Genomic DNA, 19,962 nt, shown 5'->3' on the forward strand with positions numbered 1-19,962 from the left:
TTAATCTAGCTTGTGCTCGCTTCATCTCCAAATATTCAGAGCTTGTAAATATGGTGAATGAGTAGTATACATTGCTGTTGCAAGAATGTTTCCTGCATATGTTTATGTCTTGATTCTAAGCTGTGCCTGACAAAATACATCTAATATAGTTGAGTTGAAATTTAGAGCTAGAGGAATACTGAATATTATTCTAATAATTTCCCACTTCCTTTCATGTACAGTAATATGGTTTGGATAAAGTCTACAGTGGATGACACATTACCTAAGAAATAATTACGCAGATTTATTTTGGAAATTGTATCGAAATGCAATAACACTGATGATATTCAGTTTTTAATTTTGCAGACAAATGGTTTCAAAACAAAAGAGTTCGTAGGGGATTGGTATATATTGTATATTGCAATATTGAATGTATTCATTCATGGCAGGGATAGAAGCATCATCTACTGATATATTTCTATTACACATGGGGAACCTCGTTACTTCAGGCAATTGAGTTTCTTACAAATGAAAATACAACATGTGAGGATGTCCATTTCCTTGCGTACCATATCTGAAGTGTTTCAAAATGGACTTCACAATTTTAGAAGCCTATAGAAATTTAGTCACATATCTTACAGAAATGGTTAAGATGTCATTTTAAAGAACAATATAATATCAAGTTTCCACAAAGCAGTTATTTTGGTTCGAAGTTTGTGATATGGCAGACATCCAACCTATAGTCAATTTCTTGTCACATGATCAGGAGTCACTAATGCAACTGTGGCATTAATTTGATTTCTCAGCTCAGCGAGATGAGCAGGTAAAAGAGGAACAAACACTCGATCTTCGACAAACCCCCACAGGAAAAAATTGAGGGGGATCAGATCTGGTGAGCGAGGTGGCCATACAGTTGGCCCTGCATGACCAATTCAACGACCTGGGAAACACCAATCAATTAGCTGACGAACCTCGAAGCAGTAGTGAAGTGGTGCCCCATCCTGCTGGTAGTGAATGCAGTCATCTTGGTCATCTTTGTGTGAATTTCGTACTACGGCACTATATGAATCAAACTTGATGTATTGTCCTTTAAAATGACACCTGAACCGATTCTGTAAGATATGTGGATAAATTTCTATAAGCTTCTACAGTTGTAAAGTTCTTTTTTTAAACAACCAGTGTTTATACATAGAATGGCAACTGAAATATTACAGTTGTATGATGATACAGTTGTTTATGATAAAAATGAGGAATTTTAATTTTGAGATCATCGTTCTTACTAGCACAGAGGATATTACATAGTGAAGACTAGCTAGTCTGTGTGAAGAAGTCGTCAAGTTGTAATTTCTATTTTCATTTATTCCGGATCTCTATGTCTTGCACTACTTAAAGCTGTCGCTAGAAACTTTATGTATTGTTGAGTGACCTAGATTGGTAAATTCAACTATATTCATATATTTATACCATTTGAAGATCATTTGATGAAAGTGTACATTTGACAGAATTTCTTCTTTTTATGAAAATCCATATTATTGGAAATTCATAAGATATTATGAAGTGTGACAACAATAGTATTACATCACTTAAAATTGGTTATTCTGCTCAGAGATAAATGAAATATCATTAAAACCTTAAATCTTTCTTGGTATGTGTCTCTTGATCTATTAAGTAGTTATGCAGTATCTACAGAGGGATCTGTGTGACCAAGAATCTCACTGCGTTTTCTGAAGGTATCAGCTAGATCTTCGACATCGTTTCTACTTTATACCCAGGTCATTAACTTGCACCTGGCAGCTTTGTGTGATGTTAGTAGTGAGAGATGCGACGCTGCCACAGTGATCACTACATAACAACCAACTTAACTTATGCAGAGTTTGCTATTCTGCTCTATTAATTCAAATGGTAATTATTATGTAACTTTTAATTATAATTAATAATAATAATAATAAATTAATTACATAACGTTAATATTATATTTACATTAAGTATATATTGTATTATATTAATCGTATAACTTTTGATTATAACAATTAATAATTGTAGAACTTTATGTATGAACTTCAAATATATACTATTTTCCTTTATATTAACACTAATCACCAATCACATTGTAAGCGTTATAATGAAAATGTAATTGAGGATGCCAATATATAAGGAAAAATTCCTTTTCCTGCTCGTAAAATTTACGAGGATATAATTAATTTATCTCAGGTTATCATGTATATATCAATTTAGTTTATTAGATTTATTATTTAATTTTTTCTTTGCGCCAGTTATGATGCCTGGCTATTTAATGCTATGCCTTTACGAAAAAAAAATTCTCATTACATGAGTTTTAATTTCACTTAGCGTCATCTTTTTTTTTTGTCTTTTTTTTTTTGCGACATTTCATAACAGTTCTACAAATTATTTATAACTTGATAACACTAACACACAAACTACGCTTGTAGTAGTAACCGTAGTAACACCATATAACACAGTATGTATCAAACTGACAACAATGCAATGCACCGCATACTGTGCTTTTTTTTTAAGCGTTTCAGTAAAGGGCTTCATGCAGTGCTGTAGCAAAAAGAGAGTAAAAAAAAAACGCAATTCAGCCAGCTGACTGCAAAATGGTAGATAATTAATATTGGCTGCTATTACTGCAGTAATAATTTTAACCTTTAAAAGACTGAACATGTTTAATAGTTTCGACTTCTACAGTAGCGTGCAAATTAATCTGAACACAACATATTTTTTACATTTTCTGTCATTGTTGGCCTCACAGCTGCTGATACCACTTTAATTGACATCTGTAGTACGTGTAATTCCATTGTTGAAGGTCTGTCATTATTTTTTTATAATATGTGACATTTTGCCTGTCGTTTTGTACTTATAAGTATTTCAGTTGTGTTGAAGACTTAATACTGCAATCCTGTGTACATTCTGTCGTCTTCAAAAATGGATACAACTCCACGAAAACGGTCTAAAATTATAACATTAGCAGAGCATTCCTCTATGACACAGAGGCAAATTGCTGCAGAATGTCACATCAGTTTGGCTACTGTTAATTCGATCATAAAACGATACAGGGAGACTGGATCCATCACACCCCAGAAAAAAGGAAACTGTGGCCGGAAAAGGAAGACTTCACCTGCAGATGATCGTTTGTCAGGAAAAGTAAATTAAATCCTAGACTAACTGCTGTCGACTTAACCCGCGAGTTAATGGCTACCACTGGGGCGAATATTCACGTCACAACAGTGCGGCGTAGGCTTTTGGAAGCTGGACGAAGGGCTCGTAAGCCTATTAAGAAGAAACTGCTAACCCCGGTTATGTGCAAAAAACGCTTAATGTGGGCAAAATTACATCAACACTGGACAGTGAATGACTGGAAGAATGTACTTTTTTCTGATGAGTCTCATTTTGAGGTCCATGGCCACTGTGTTTCTTACGTATGGAAAGGATCCAAAAAAGTAACAGCAGCTCATCTCCAACAAGCACCCAAATACCCCCCTAAAGTAATGTTTTGGGGTTGTTTTACACATGAAGGACCTGGAGCATTAATACCTATCAAGGGAATGATGAATTCTGACAAATATATTCACTTATTGGAAACCAGAATCGTACCCCAGCTGCAAAAATCATTTCCGGATGGCAGAGATGTGTTCCAACAAGACCTGGCACCATGCCATACGTCTCGAAAAACTACAGAATTCTTCAACAAGAAGAATATTCAGGTACTCCCCTGGCCAGGCAACTCACCCAACGTCAACCCCATTGAGAACTTGTGATCAATTTACAAAAGAAGAATGCAAAAAATGGATTGTTCTACAAAGGAGATGATGATTTCTGCCCTCATTGGTGTATGGTTTCGTGATGAAGAAATGAAGAATATTTGTGGGAAATTAGTGGAATCCGTGCCAAATCATCTCAGAGCTGTTATTAGGAACAAGGGAGGCCACATAGATTACTGAGGTATGTCTTAGATCCTTTTTTTTTATCCTGTTTGAGTGTTTTTGCATAAGTAATTATGTTATTCGGATTAATTTGCATGCTACTGTATGACTACGAAATGGAATTATTATTACAAGACGATTTTTTACAATAATAAACGTTGCAAAAGACCAAACACACATTTTGTCATGATGGATCATGCAGGAAACTCGTAAAGCGGTGTTTGGATTTGCTGCAGGGTTGTAAAGTAAAGTAAAACGTGTAAGAGAACGGAGTTGCTGCAGTGTTTCACGTTTTGCTTAAAAAAAGAAACACATTGATAACAGCAGCAGTAGCTGATATAAACTGCTAGGTCATGATTGGTTCAGTAGGCACCCACACATCATTCAACTTTTTTATAGGAAGAGTTGCCAACACCAATAACTGTCAAGTGCAAGTTACAACAGCCTGGATATAGATACCAGAACACACTGTCAGAGTTTAGTCAGCTTGCTTTCTGAAATTGAAAGTACACCTGTGTTTATGAAAACAGAACATCTAGAACGAGCATAGTTAATCTTTATAATTTAATTGGATATATTTATTAGTCTGTACTCAAATAAGTTACAAAAATCTCGTTCTCATAGGCACAGGTATCTCAGACATTATGAATAATGAGTAATGGGTACTCTGACTTGTATAACCTCGTCTAGTCGTCTGGGCATCAAATGTAATCAGATTTTAATACTGTCTCGTGGAATAGTCATCCATGAATCAATGTTTAATGTCATGTTTTATTTAACGACGTTCGCAACTGCAGAGGTTACATCAGCCTCGCTGGTGTGCCGGAATTTTGTCCCACAGGAGTTGTTTTACATGCCAGTAAATCTACTGACATGAGCTTGTTGCATTTAAGGACACTTAAATGCCATCAACCTGGCCCGGGATCGAACCCGCAACCTCGGGCATAGAAGGCCAGCACTATATCAATTGCGCCAACCAGGCTGAATCCATGCATCAAACTTGTATCAAACATTCATCAGCATTGTTTGGCACAATGCCCAGTTACTGGACTCATATCCTGTATATTTTCTGTGCATGACAGAGCTGCAGTTGTCACTTCTACATGAGGCCTGGCATTATCTTACTGAAAATGGCTTGAAAGTACAGAAGACCTACTGGTCTTAAAATGTCATTGTAATGGTAGTGCGGACTCATACCACTAATGATCTGCTTTCATACCTAGTAGCATTTCAGACCGTAATGTTATTCAAAGGTGTAGTACTCTAGATTTGAATACACTTTTGATGATGCCGTTCACCCATTAGTGATTAAGATTATGATATCAGTTTCGAATAGGCAGAAAATCATCTGAGAAATTTTGTGGCATTTGTCACTCCTCTCATGGTACTTAATACACTACTGGCATTCTTATACTTAATTGTTGAAGGTAGTTTCAGAAGAGTCCAACAAGCATGCAGCCCGAATATTGTTAATAAATGTCGACTTAAAGTTACAGTTTACACAGAACATGCACCAATACCAACATTGAAGTAAATCAGTTTGTATAAAGATACTGTCACATGTCGCTACTTTTGCAGCGCTTCAGTACAAAATACTGTGCAACTCTCGTACTGTGAACAATGGTGCAACCCAAAATATAGTGACTGCCGATCCAGCTGCTCGCTACTTTTCATGCTGCGCTCAGCTTAAAATTAGCGACATGTGAACAGGATTTTTAGGGTTACAGCCGCAACATTTTTTATATCAATTTTGTTTAAACTTTCGCAGCAGCAGTTGCAAAGAGTTTTTTTTTGTCTTAGCGTAGTTTCAAACAGGATGGTTGCCAACATTGCTTTCGGGAATATGCGATTGGTTATCATTGATAGTTTTATAATAAAAATAATGTCAATTTCTAAATACTAATTAGGACAGAAAAATAAATAATAACGTACTTGAACCAAGAGAGTGCATTTGGAATATGCAAATGCCAATTTTCATAACAAAAAGTAAAAGACTTTAGCAGAAATTGCTAGTCCAATGCAAATTTCGGAAGACAATGTTAAAAATAATGCACTCTCTTTAGGACCACTACAATAAAGAAGGGTTAAAAAACAATAATCTTCCTAATACTCGCAAAAAGTTCGTATAGGGTAACATTAGGGCCTATTCATCCCCTTCATCGTAGTTCTCGAAGATCCTAACTTCAAATAATTGTTCTGTATTTCTATTCTTTCTTTGCCCCAGCATCATTTGCTTTTTGTAGCTTAAAGTTTTGTGCTCAATTTTATAATTAAAACGGGTGACAAATAAGCTATCATATGAGTTTCGTAATCTGAACTCTAATACGACATAACCACAAAATGTAATGAAGAATCAACACTGAAATGCGAAGCTGCAGCTAAACTGCGACTGCAAAAGTAGCGCCTTGTGTGTGGACAGACTCGCAATCTCCTGTCACAACTTTTGCAGCGCTTGGGTTGCTCAGTACGAAAATTTTCCTGCAGTGCGATACTTGTGGCTTACGTGTGAACACGATATACAACTTTTGCAGCTGCAGTAGAAAAGTTGTGCAGCAAAAGTAGCGACGTGTGACCATACCTTAAAACATCCCATGGAAGTTATCTTCTTGTGGCATTGTCTATACACGACCAAATGCTATTATATGTATTATTTAGAATTATTAAGAAGTAGATTGAGATGTAAATTATTTCTTTTCTTGTGGTTTTGGCAGCAGTAGGTTTGACAAAGAATGTACTATTTCTTATTTATTTTATTGAATTTAATCTGTAAGTTAAAAAGCTTAAATTTCTTTGTACAGAACCTTCTCTTTATCTCACCCTTTCTTCTTTGAACCATTCCCAGCACACTCTTTGCACTATGGAATCTCTGCACTCTATGTGAGTGTCCATTGGAATCTATCATGCCAAAAATGCGACCTTTGTCAAAGTTGCTCAATTAAACATACCTTCCTCTTACTCACCTACCAGGCATATGTTACTGTAACAGCTAATCAAGTGCTGAAATAACAAGCTAGCACTTCTTCTCTTAAGACAGAATTGGCAAGAAATGCAAGTTGAGAGACGTTGCAAGTTGTAATTTCACCAGATACAAGTCAATCCACACCATTCCCAAAATTGTAATTCATTTCTTGAGTACTGCCTAATAAACATGTTTTATAAATATCAAAAGCTTAATTTGAATGTTTCGTGGTTTTGTGATCCTTATTAAGACGCTATACAATGACTGGTTTCAGAATGTTATGATATTAATTGGTTAAATGTAGTGTGATATGAGATCCTACCAGCCTTTACTTCTCTTTCAGAAGAAGATATACTTTGAATTTTTTCGTTGGAAAAATACATTGTAGTCGGCCAGGTTAAAACCTGCTTTTCTTAGGTCCTGAAACACGCATGGAATGTTATGAAGTCCACTCATGATATCATTTTAATTCCTCTACCTATGACTTGTCAATATTTCATTCCCTTTTCTTTTTATCTTTTTGTACAGAGAAGAGACGAGAGGCCCAAAGGCCTGTAATCCAGCCTCAAATTGACTTACTGTGTGTTACCACTCCTTTGTTTTGGAATGTTTATTGAAGTCGGCCACTTTCTTGGTTGTTATCATGACTCAGCTATGTGGTGCTATCTGTTGATTTAGCTGTATAGGCCTGAGGTCCAAGTGAAGTCTCACTAGCACTCCTGCCCCAAAATTGTGCTATGCCTCCTTGTTCTGATGCCATCTGTATGCCAGTTGTAGTACTACATCACGCCAACACAGTTTTTTTTAATGCTATTTTAATTATGCTAATGAATATCGAAATGGAGACCGGTACTGAAATGATGAAGAGAATGAGAGGACCACGAGAAAAATCCTCAGAAACCTTGGCTTTGTTCACCAAAAATAGGACTCCACCATCACTGGGTTTCAGCCTAGTTCCACAGTCCTAAAGTGCCCTGCTGAGCTACCAAGGTGGCCTACAATATGCATTTGTGATTGAACAATATTGTGAAGTGAAGTAGAACACTGGGGTGATGTTTCTTGGTTTCATAGTCCCATTCCCTGAGGGGACAAGGACGAAAGGTAATTTATATTTATTTCTCTCATTCCAGTATAAGATATCAGAAAGTTCTGCTGTAATGAGCTATCAATTTCCATATTAGTGACTGCAGTCAAATGTACAATTTTTCCCACTTCTCTCCTTATCTGCAACTTGAATTCTATTAATCTTTATTACTCCCAGTACTGCTGCTGATGCTTTGAAGAACTGCTTTGTATTCAGACCTGTAACATAACAGGAAAGAAGAAGAAGAAGATAAACAAATATTTATTTTCTGCATTTAATATATATTTTTTATTTTTTTATTTTACTAATGACGGGTATTTGACTTCTCGTCATTCACCCATATGAAGCCAGTTGCGTAGACCAATTTACCAACAGAGTCATTGCCCATGGTGCACCATTAGATGAGATGAATGGAGATTTGTTGGGATGCCACAAGGGAACCGGAGCTCTCGGAGAAAACCTGTGTTACTAAACCATGGGCTTGCCCAACACAAGTTATAAACCGGGGGTATGCCGAGTATCGAACCCAGGCCCACAGCGCCCTAGCCATTGGACCACCATGGCGACTATTTCACTTCTTTAAACTCTATATGTATTCTTTGAAATTTTATAATGTTTAACTGCATTAGAAGAAATTTGAATTTTTCATTGTGTGTAATGTGCTTGAAAGTTATATGCAAACACACACAGGTCAAATACACTAACAGGAATGAAAAGTTGTCTACTGTGAAAGAGTCCAGTGACATTCAGTAGATTTAATGTATAGGATACACATTACCACAGAACAAATGATTACAGTTTGTCCTTGTTATGAAGCACTGGAACCAGTCCCATGTCCCATATTTGGCATCCAGTGGTAAATGTTATGGATATACTCCTGAGCAGTGGAATCCCATGCCTAACAAATCTATTCCACCACTTTCGCCAATGTCCGTGTAAGAGGCACCATTACTCGAAAGCATTGTCCCATCATATTCTAAATATGTTTGATGGAAGACAAATTAGAGGATCATGCTGTCCACTACATAGACTCTATGCCTTGCAGATCTTGTCTGGTAATGGCTGCAGTATGGGTATGGGCATTGTCCTGCTGGAAAACACTATTGGGAAGGACTACCATGAGGGATGCCAAAACCAAAGTAATAACATGACTGAATATAGCCTGATAGTCACTTCTTGGAATGTACAATATTCATACAACAGCCGAACACGACGGCCACTGGTGCAGACCGTGGCGACAACAGCGAGTCATGATCCATCCTGACCTTAAACACCGTTAGGCAGCCAGCCACAGTCCCAGTCATTACCGGCATGCTAAGGAGATCTTTGCGCTCCCGTGTGCCACATCACTGACGATGTCTGCTGGAGCAGCAGACGAAACATATGGCAGCAACAGCACCAAAAGACCATGGCCCTTTAGCCCGGATAACATCGTTCTGTGATAGTCATTGTGTCTGCAGACATGACCAACAGCATCCACTTGTCATATGAAATTGTATTCTTCACTATAACTCCAGGGTTGGGATGATATCGCTTTCAGTAATGATAGATATTTTTTTTTTACTAACCATTCACCAGACAAAGTGCATCTGGTTACTCCGCCCTAGGCAAAAGTAGGATTCATTACTGAAGACAGTGTTATTCCCCTCGTATGTCCACGCATCACAACACATGCAAGTCTCCAATGTCATTTTTTGTGTCAGAGATAAACATCATAGTGGGATCCATGTGCACAATATAGCTGGAAGCAATCTATCGTTTAGTGTTTTGCTGGGCACTCTGACATAGCTGCTGCAGGGATTTAGGCTGTGATTAATCATTGTTGACAATAGCCATATGTACTAAGGTGACCGTTCGTACCAATTTTTCCAGGACAGTCCCGAATTTTTACCCCTTGTCCTAGATTTTTCTGAAGTCTTTTCAGGACATCAGTTTGTCTCGAATTTTGCCAAGATATTATGATTTATCCTCATTTAGATTTTTCTACATTCAAAGTAATGTTTTAAGGGATGTGAACTATAAAATTGCCAATATAATCAGTCAGTTGCCAGTCACAATAGCTCGAAATGCAGTTAAATTATCTCGCATGACTGCAGAATATTTAAATTCTAAAATTATAGTAAGTGCAGTTGTATAAATGTGTGAGTGCATGCATTAAAATTTTACAATTGTATAATATAAAAACATCTCTTACTCATTTTAGATATATTTATTACGTCTTATTTTATATATAGAATAAGATTTCCATTATTTATTTTGTTAGTATATACACTAATACAAAAAAAGACGACTTTAATGACAAATGAAGAAAACAAATTAAGTGCTTTAGCTTTCTGCTGTAGTATTTTTAATGCATGGTATTATATTTTAGTGTTTACTTTTAAACTCAGATTATGATGGTTTGTCTATTTTCTTGTAGTAATAAAGTAAACTTGACTTTATCTGTATTTATTTACTGTATATAGCATGATGATACCAGTCACTTTGCTTTAACTAAATTATTTTATGTTGTGTTTTGAGTAAAAAATTCCTAACATGTTTCATTAAGAAACTATTCCAGAAGTCCTTAAGTCACATGGACTAATTGCATTGTACAGTCCCTAATGCAATGATATTTTATTCACTTGTTATTCACTGCTGAATAATGTTACACCTCTAATGACAGGCACTCAGTCGTAATTATATCATTATTACAGAATGTATGTGAAGAAATATACAGTGTGTTCCGTTTGGGAAGACGTAATAAAAAAACACCATAAAAATGTATACGAGAAATGACACATTTATTTTAGTTCCAGTATGACATTAAAACATGGGAGTTCATATAATTGTTAGATTGTCACTTAGCAACAACTGAGTAAACAAAAAATATAACATCAGTTCAACATCATTTTAACCATGCGTGTGATGTTCAGAGAACTCTGAATTACAAGCCAATTAGATTAAGGTACCGCACATCTGAAGAAAGTGACATATAGTGGTGGCCATAGGTGTGTTGTCGAAACTGAAGCTGCTGTTAGTGCTAGTATGACTGCAAATTCCAAGAAAAATCTTAAGGTTTGTTCCAGCAATCAATTTAGAACGCATTCTGAACTAATACCGAACATCTTTCGACGCATGCACTAGTTGAGTATGTTCTCAGAACTAGTTCAGGATTTTATGTCGGAAAGTTTCTTGAACTCTTCTTTCACGGTCTTCAGAGTTTCTTCATATATTAAAATTATATTCACTTCCGAACTTAATTCGTCATAAAAATATATCACTATCACCTTTGAAATCACTCATGATCGACTATTTTTTAAATTTTAACCTGCCCAGTCTCGAAGCATTTTAACCTCAATCTCAGAGTAAGCCATCTGCGCATGAGTCAGCAGTTCAGAATTCCCAGTTCCTGCTCTTAATCGAGAACCAATTTCACTCATTCTGAACGAGTTCCAAAGCATGTTGGAACAGGAAACTGGGAGTTCAGAATCAGTTCAAGTCTTGTTGGAATGCACATTGAGATACTGCACATGAGTAAGCAGTTCAGAATCGATTCTGAACAGTGCTGGAACGAACCTTTAGACAACTATCCACAGAGATAGCTATGCTATACACAAGTTGTCAATACAACCTGAAACTTAACCCCTATCTCATGCAACATGCTTAGGTGTTGTGCAATGTGAATCTTTGTTTTTCATATTACAGCTGCAACGAAAAATGACATTTTTAATGCTCATGCAGGATGGCGTATCTTCTTATTGAGGAAAAGAATTTATAAATAACATTCAGCATAACTGGCGAGGCCGTAATGGCCAATTACATGCTGTCCAAATTCTCCAGACACCACCAGATTTCTTTGTTTGTGGTTTTTATGAAGAGTGATGTTTATGTACAGTGACTCAGAGACATTGATATCAAAGCAAAGATTGTCTCATCTTTTGAAAAAATTACCCCCTGTGACATATTATAGTTTTTGTGTTCCTGCATGATGGCGTATAACCTAAATGAGGAAAAGAATTTGGTAAATAACATTCGACATCAACTGATGAGATCGTGGCATCCAAATTATCCAGACCTGACACCACTTGATTTCTTTGTTCTGGGTTTTGTAAAGAACGATGTCTATGCACAGTGACTCAGGGATATTCATGATCTCAAAGCAAAGATTGTCTCAACTTTTGGAAAAACTACCCCTGTGATGTTATATCACACATGGGAGAAAATAATTTTGTTGGGTTGAGATCTAGTGTCGGAAAAACTTCCGTCCCTCTAGAATATATTTACAGATTATTGAAAAAATAAATAGTAGCACTTCTCATGTTACATCATTTTTATTGTCTTTCCAAACAGATCATCCTGCATTATTTCTGTATTGTTTTATTTTGTCAATTTATAATGATGTTAATTAAAGTTTCTGAATTGAAACATTTTTATTGATATCCACATAACTTTCTCTTTTAGACGTGTTTTTTGATGCATAACTTTGTTACATTTTATATCTATTTAGATTCAAAGGACTAGCACGAATTCTGGTTTGTACAGAAACATATATTTTGTATTCTAACCTCAGAATTGAGAAATAAAGAAGTTATTTCCTTCTTCATTTACATGTTCATGAATTGATATTAATTTTTGTGTACAGAATTAAGTTCGTGGTAATATTCGTGGAGATTGATTTGTAAACTTTCTGTGGATAAAAATAAATAAATGAAATAAATATTGTAAAGTTTTTTGTAAGATTTCATTATTGTGCACTGTCTTTGCAATGTAAATATGTCTAAATTCTTTATATTTCATAATATTCCATAAAAATGTATTGTAAAATGGAATTGAATTTTCATTACTACATTAATTCATACAAATGCATAAATAATGACACGGCTTAGTTATGTTGTACAGAATTACTGGCGGAGTCTCGTGGTAAGAAACGTGATGCTGAAGCTGAACAGCAACGATATCAACATGAATTAGACTGTGCAAAATTAAAAGTGAAGAAGACTACGGAGGAAGCAAACATGTTAAAACAACAACTACAGGCAAGTCAGTTCACCTTCATAACTTTTAACTCCTTACTTGACATTCATTTTCGCTCCTTAAGTTATTTCTGTTATTCTGTTTCTACAGAGTGGGACATTCAACTTCACTTGATATCATTATAAACAATTTCTAAAAAAGCAGTCTTGAGATAGTGTGGAACATACTGTAATACAAATAAATAAGAAATTATTCCCTTTGTGTTTCCTTTGAGACACGAAACATTATATATTATAAGGCATTTATTCCTATAAATGGGGAAAATTTATGAAAAAAATTTATGTTGTTCTAAATCACATTGGAGACACTGGCATGGTCTAGGGATAGCAAGTGCTCAGGCATTGGTTTGAAACCCACTTAAGCCACCAGTGTAGCTCAGTTGGTGGAGTACTTGAATTCTGATCTGGAGCTATGCTTGGGCATGTGTTCGGGTTCGATTCCTGCTTGGTCTGACTACTTGGTTGGGTTTTTTTCCCGAGGTTTTCCCCAACTGTAAAGCATAAGGTGAGGGTTAGAGAAGACTGTCAGATTAAATAAACCATTATCATTATTATTATTATTATTATTATTATTATTATTATTATTAATGTCTGGTAATACAGTGATGCCGAAACAGTTATAATATCCCGGCTACCGCTTAACATTCTCATAATTACAAAGATAATAAGCACATAACTTATCATAAGAGATGTTGGAAATGTTGTCCTCCATAGACACGTTTCTGGCATCTTCTCAGGGTATTTTCACTCACACTCGAGAGTTCAATATCCGAAATTGAGTCAATTTCTCGCCTGATGTTTTCTTTTAGTTCTTCCAATGTATGGGGGTTTGTTGCATACACATTATTTTTCAAGTTTCCCCATAGATAAAAATCGCATACAGTTAAATCAGGGGATCGTGTTACTCTTCGCTTTCTATCACAAATCGACCCCGTTTCCCTGTATTTGTTCACAAGTCTTCACACAGTTTCTCTCTGTGGGATAGGTAAGCCGGAAAATTGTGTTTTAAATCGCCTTCTGACTTCCCTACAAAAGTTTTTTTGTCACATACTCTTATGTGTCCTTTATGGTAATGTGTAATTGTGTTGAGGCATTATGGAAAACTGTGCAAGCACTGATAACACTCGTAACATAATTAGCACTTAAAATTCATACATTTATATGCATAAAACAAGAATGAAACAAATTAGACAGTGGCTTCACACACGCATGGAATAGGAACGAAACAAAGTAGACAGTGGCTTCATACATGCATGGAACAGAACGAAACAAACTAATAACACTTGTAACTTAATTAGCACTTAAAACTCGTACATTTGTATGCATGGAACAGGAACGAAACAAATTAGACAGTGGCTTCACATACGCATGGAATAGGAATGAAACAAAGTAGATAATGGCTTCATATATGCATGGAACAGGAACGAAACAAACTGATAACACTCGTAACTTAATTAGCACTTAAAACTCGTAAATTTATATGCGTGGAACAGGAACAAAACAAACTAGACAGTGGTTTCAGTGTGACTGCTGTTCACTCACGCAACCTGCTGTTGCCACAAACATGCGCAAATCTTATGCGCTGGTGGTGGGAGTCCCAACTGCGAGGATATTATAACCATTTTGGCAGGAGTGTGAGCTGCTGCGGTCGGCATGCGAGCTGCTGTGTGCTGGTCGCAGTGTGAAAGAAAAACACTGTATATAGCAAATCCTCTGCCTCATCTCGCCATATACCATCTCGCTGTCACCAGTTCCATTAACTCTAAATAACCTAGTAGTTGATACAGTATTATTAAATAACTATCTAAAAAGAAATTTTATTAAGCTGATTACTTGGTTGGACTTTTCCAGAGTTTTCGCCTAACTTTGAGGCAAGTGTCAGGTAATTCCTTAGTGAATCCTTTAACTTATTTTACCAAATTTCTAATTCACTATCACCAGTTGCACTCATGCTGTATAACCTCGCAATTGATAAAAGCATTTATGAATAACTGCTTAATTCATTGGATGATGAAGTATTTCTGAGTGTTAAATATCCTTGATATCAGCAAATAATAATTAAAATATAATAAATAGTAAAGCAGCATTATGCTATTTTTCTTAGTCTACTTAATAAATATTAGATCTGACTGAACTAGTTTGTTATTGACAGGTATTATCAGTTTATTGTGTCTGTGTAGAAGCTGAAATTTATCCATGTTTTTAATGTTGTTATGAACATTATTTTTCTCCCGAACAATTTACATGGGCCATTTATAAAAACATATTCTATAATTCAATATATTGTTCAGCACTAAAACCTTCCTGATTTTAAGATACAGTCAACTCCGGATCTATGAACCTTTGTGGACTTGCATATTTCTTTCACTATATCCAAGATTCACTAAATCCGAAGTGTCTCTCCCCTAACCTTAAATGACAGGAATGAGCGAAATTGTGAACAAGAAAATAAAATACTGTACAGTAATTAAAATATTTCATTGTTATGGAATGGATTACACTGTATGCTGTTACAGTTGATTTATTTAAACTATGCTGTCAACTCACATCTGCTTGCGAAAGACCATGTTCAATGGCACTTAACAATATTCTCCTTTTCTTCTAAAGAAAACACTTTATGCTTCAACATTTTTATACAGTACATTCACTCTTCGAACACTAGAAACAGACTGATCAGGTAGAAATGACAAACACTGTTATGGTGTAAATGCGTACTCAGCCTTGGAATTTCCCATGTCACTTAATGGAAACTGGAAGAGGGTTGATGGAGTTTGAAAGCCATTGGAATCTTACCTTCATTTATGCTCTGGACATAATGTCCATCGTCTTTTAATAAAAGTTGGCAATTTCATTTGCTTTTGTTTCAATGCTATCTGTCATAATAGAAATGTTTCTGAGAACAAAAGGCAACCCTTTGATGGTGAGGGATTAGAAACAGTAGAATAGTGTGGCTGAGAACAAAATATCAAACCCTTCGATGGTGGATTGAGGTGAGGCAAGGTCGTCACGCGTTGCCTGGATTTACAGTACGGCTCATTGTCTAGGAATCACTAATTCTACCTTTGTCCTTTGACTAAAGTAGTAAGAAACTTAGAATGTTGTTCTCAACACATTCTTTTAATTTTATACAAGGAGGTCTGACTTCAAATAAGAATTTGTCAGGATACAACTCTTGTAACTTCAATTTTTAAGATTCACTATAACCGAAACAAGGGTTCACTGTAAACGGAAATATTAATGTACTTTTTAATGTATGCGGGTCGGAACCAATGATTTAGGTTCACTATAGCCAAATGTTCACTATAACTGGGTTCACTATATCCAGAATTGACTGTAATTTATTGCAAAAAGATAAAAAGGGTTTGAGTAATATGTGGCATTATCTTGTTCAGCATGAGTTTGTGATGGCCACATAATTAAGAAATATGCTGTCATTGTCCTTGTTGTCCATTGGTAATGAAACGTAATTAGCTTGTGCCATTTTTTCTCTTGCTTTCCAGTATAGATCTTGTAATAAATGATTTAGCTCCGTTTTTCTGGATAGTTTTTAACAAGTTAGAAACAGTGAATGATTTTTGTTGTGAATAAATAGTAATTCTGATAGGAACATTTGTAATAATTGAAATAGACTACATGAGTGTAAATAAGTGAACATGGTAATTCTTTCTTTCAGGCTGCTCAGAATCAGATGAGAGAGAAGTCAGAATCGGTATCAAAATTACACGAACAAATGCAGTGGCTCGAAACGTCTGCTGACGAAGTAAAATTTCAGGTATTACAGTTACAAGAACGACTCCGAGATGAACAACAACGCAGTATTCGACATGCCGAAGAAGCCGAAACTTTACGCAGTATGTTGATAACTTAAATTTTGTTATTTTGAAAGTTGTTGTTGTTGTCTAGTGCCTTGCATCTGGCAATGAAGCCATTAGCAGTCGTGCTTTCCAATACTTTTGAACTGTAGTTTCTTCTGATCTTAATGCTTCACAGGTCTTCAAGTGATCTTCATTCATTTCTGCTGGATCATTACACAGGACACATATTTTGAAAGTAATGACATATATTTAAAGGAACTTTTGTAATCAAAAAGACATCAATCAAACAGAAATAGTTGTTAAAATGCAGACATTTTCTGAAATATACACCGTAACCTTCATCATCTTAGAATGTCTTAAATGATGTCGTACCAAAGATATTGAAATTTTATTCCTTGCAAAATCATTTCATTTTTGTGAAAAAGACGGCTGTGGTGTAGAATTTCACTCAATATTTTGGTTTTTTCAGTCGTCATTCTGCCATTGCTGCATTGTGGCCATATCATACCATTATCTTCTCTGAATAATCTCTATTATTTAAAATAGGTATTTAATGTACAAATAATTTCCAATTTCGTTTCTCGTCTTTAAGAGGTTAGGTAGAGCTTACAGAAGTAAAATTTTTGGAAATATTCAACATTTTTTCCTCCATTACTGTATCTTGTACAATAATGAAAATTGGTATGTGTAAAACACTGTCCTTCTTCTATATGAAAAAAATATTTTCATTATTTATATATATATATATATTTTTTTTTTTCAAAATTCAAAATGGTGGCAGTTCACTGTGCAGTGATGAAGCGTTTCCCTCATAGCTCATAAACTTGTTAACTTTTTCATGTTCTCTCTCTTTTATTTTATTACTGAAACTCATGTTTATAATATCATGCTCTTTGAACTACATTCCTTAATGAATAATATATTTTTTTTATTTTGTGTTCGAAGAAAATACTGATATTTGACCATTTTTTAAATGAATTTATTTTTTTATCGGACAATCTATCAAAGGTAGAGAAGTGATCTTGCATGATATTGTAGATATGACATCCATAAAAACACACAAAAAATTTCATCGCAGAATGGTGGATAGGTTTTGAGTTATGTGGGAAACACTTCATCACTGCACAGTGAATTGAATTTTGAAAAAAAAAAAAAAAAAAAAAAAAAAAAAAAAAAAAAAAAAAAATGTAAATAATTTTTTTTTAATTGTAAAAATATTTTTTTCATATAGCAGAAGGACAGTATTTTACACATACTAATTTTCATTATTGTACAATATACAGTAATGGAGTAAAAAATGTTGAATATTTCCATAATTTTACTGCTGTAAGCTATACCTAACCCCTTAAAGATGTGTTTTAACAAATTATTCTCTAATTTTTGTGAATGTTTTTAAAGATTGTCTATGGTATTTGTATTCATGGTTGATTTACACATTGTTTTTAACATGCTGTTGAGATTACTAGGCATATGAAAGTATTTGGGAATTGTGTTGGCTCTGATGGTAGAGCAACATTCCATCTAGAAGAAGACCCAGGTTTTACGCCCAATTTTCATAATTGATTTGGAAGACTATTAATCCTCTATGAAATGAGATGCTAACCCTCTCACCTTGTGCTAAGATTCGGGGTTCTACGTCTCTGTCTCCTATATGCCTCAGTGATATGTTTATGAGCAATTTTATGTGAGGGGGTATTATTTGGAGGCCATATTTATTTTCAGATCAATTAATGGAAGCTCAACAGAGTGCAAAACAAAGTCGCAATGAAGCTGAACAAATGAAAGACAGACTGAAAGCTGTTCAGGAGGAATTGAAACATTGTTCAGGTAGTGAAGATAACAGAAGTCAAGAAGAATTAATTCAAGTTCGACAACGATGTGAGGCGTTAGAAGCAGATAATGCCAGGTATATACAACAATATTTGAGTTATGAGTGTAATAGATAATTGCCCTTAGAAGAACAAAGACAGGAAGTAATAATTTGGGTGCGTACATAATTTTTATGTTATGAAAATAAAATATCTCTCTGAGCAGTGTGAAGTAATTAGGTTAAGTTTAGGTTTAAGACCTTTTCAGGCACCACACATTCATAGTCATCCAATCATCATACCGTTGGAGCAGCGTAACTCCGTCTTCCAGGCACCCCCAACCTCAGAAGTGGTATACACATAGTAAGCCATTATCAGGAGAGACCAGTCAAATGACAACCTGGTGGCTTTGGTAAAAAAGAAACAGTGTGAAGTAAACTAATGAAAAGAAACCAACTTATTTATTAAAATAAGTGAAACTGTTTCATTTCAGAGATGCAGTACATGCACAGCATATTAATAAATTGATTCAAATTCAATAATAGTCTTTATTAAAGAATAATTTAAAGTTATTTACAAAATGCTATCAGGTTTTGTTCCAGCAAGCAATTCAGAATGCCATCCGAACTAGTACCGAACTTCTTTTGACACATGCGCTAGTTGTGTACAGTGTCAGAACTAGTTCGGAATTTTACGTTGTTGGAACGATTCTTGAACTGTTCTTTCAAGGCCTTTGGAGTTTTTTCTCGTATTAATATTATATTTATGTTCCGAACTTAGTTCGTCATAAAATATATCATTATCACCTTCCAAATCACCTCTGATCGACAGTTTTTTTATTTTAACCTGCGTAATCTCGAAACTTTTATCTGAAACTTCAGATTAAACCATCTGCACATGCGTCAACAGTTCAGAATTCCCAGTTCTGCTCTTAATTGAGAACCAATTTCACACATTCCAAACAAGTTCTGAAGCACGTTGAAACAGGGGCCTGGGAGTTCAGTATCAGTTCGGAATCAGTTCTAGACTTATTGGAACACATATTGGGCTACTGCGCATGAGCAGGCAGTTCAGAATCGATTCTGAACCGTGCTGGAACAAACCTATCATACTTTTTCAAAATTAAATAGTAGTGGAGTATTTATTCTCCATGTTTTAAGAAATTGATGAAAATGTTTTTACAAATAGAAGTTAACTCTTCCTCTTCTAAACCAAAGTCTTTGAAAAACTGGAGAACGGTGTCAAAGAACATCCCTCTTGATCCAAAAAGAAGACCAATAACTTCAAAATTTGCACTGCCATTTTGACGAGAAAATTTATTATTGTAGTCATTTTCATAGTTTTCATATATAGCCTGCTTT

General features: G+C 35.2%; 1 protein-coding gene across 8 annotated transcripts in view; it reads left to right on the forward strand.

The window, feature by feature from the left end:
• The window catches only part of Slmap (Sarcolemma associated protein), a 215,630-nt gene that overhangs the window by 127,294 nt on the left and 68,374 nt on the right, over positions 1-19,962 (forward strand). For all 8 annotated transcript variants that reach the window (XR_011334357.1, XR_011334358.1, XM_069837662.1 and 5 more), the window contains 3 exons: positions 12,845-12,981; positions 16,652-16,829; positions 18,516-18,699. Coding sequence is in view for 6 of the 8 variants with exons in the window: in XM_069837662.1 (XP_069693763.1) it covers positions 12,845-12,981; positions 16,652-16,829; positions 18,516-18,699 (499 nt within the window). In the remaining 2 variants the exon portion in view is untranslated. The remainder of the gene's footprint in view (positions 1-12,844; positions 12,982-16,651; positions 16,830-18,515; positions 18,700-19,962) is intronic.

This window comes from Periplaneta americana, chromosome 10 (genome assembly GCF_040183065.1).
Source record: "Periplaneta americana isolate PAMFEO1 chromosome 10, P.americana_PAMFEO1_priV1, whole genome shotgun sequence".
In the NCBI taxonomy this organism is placed as follows: Eukaryota; Metazoa; Arthropoda; class Insecta; order Blattodea; family Blattidae; genus Periplaneta; species Periplaneta americana.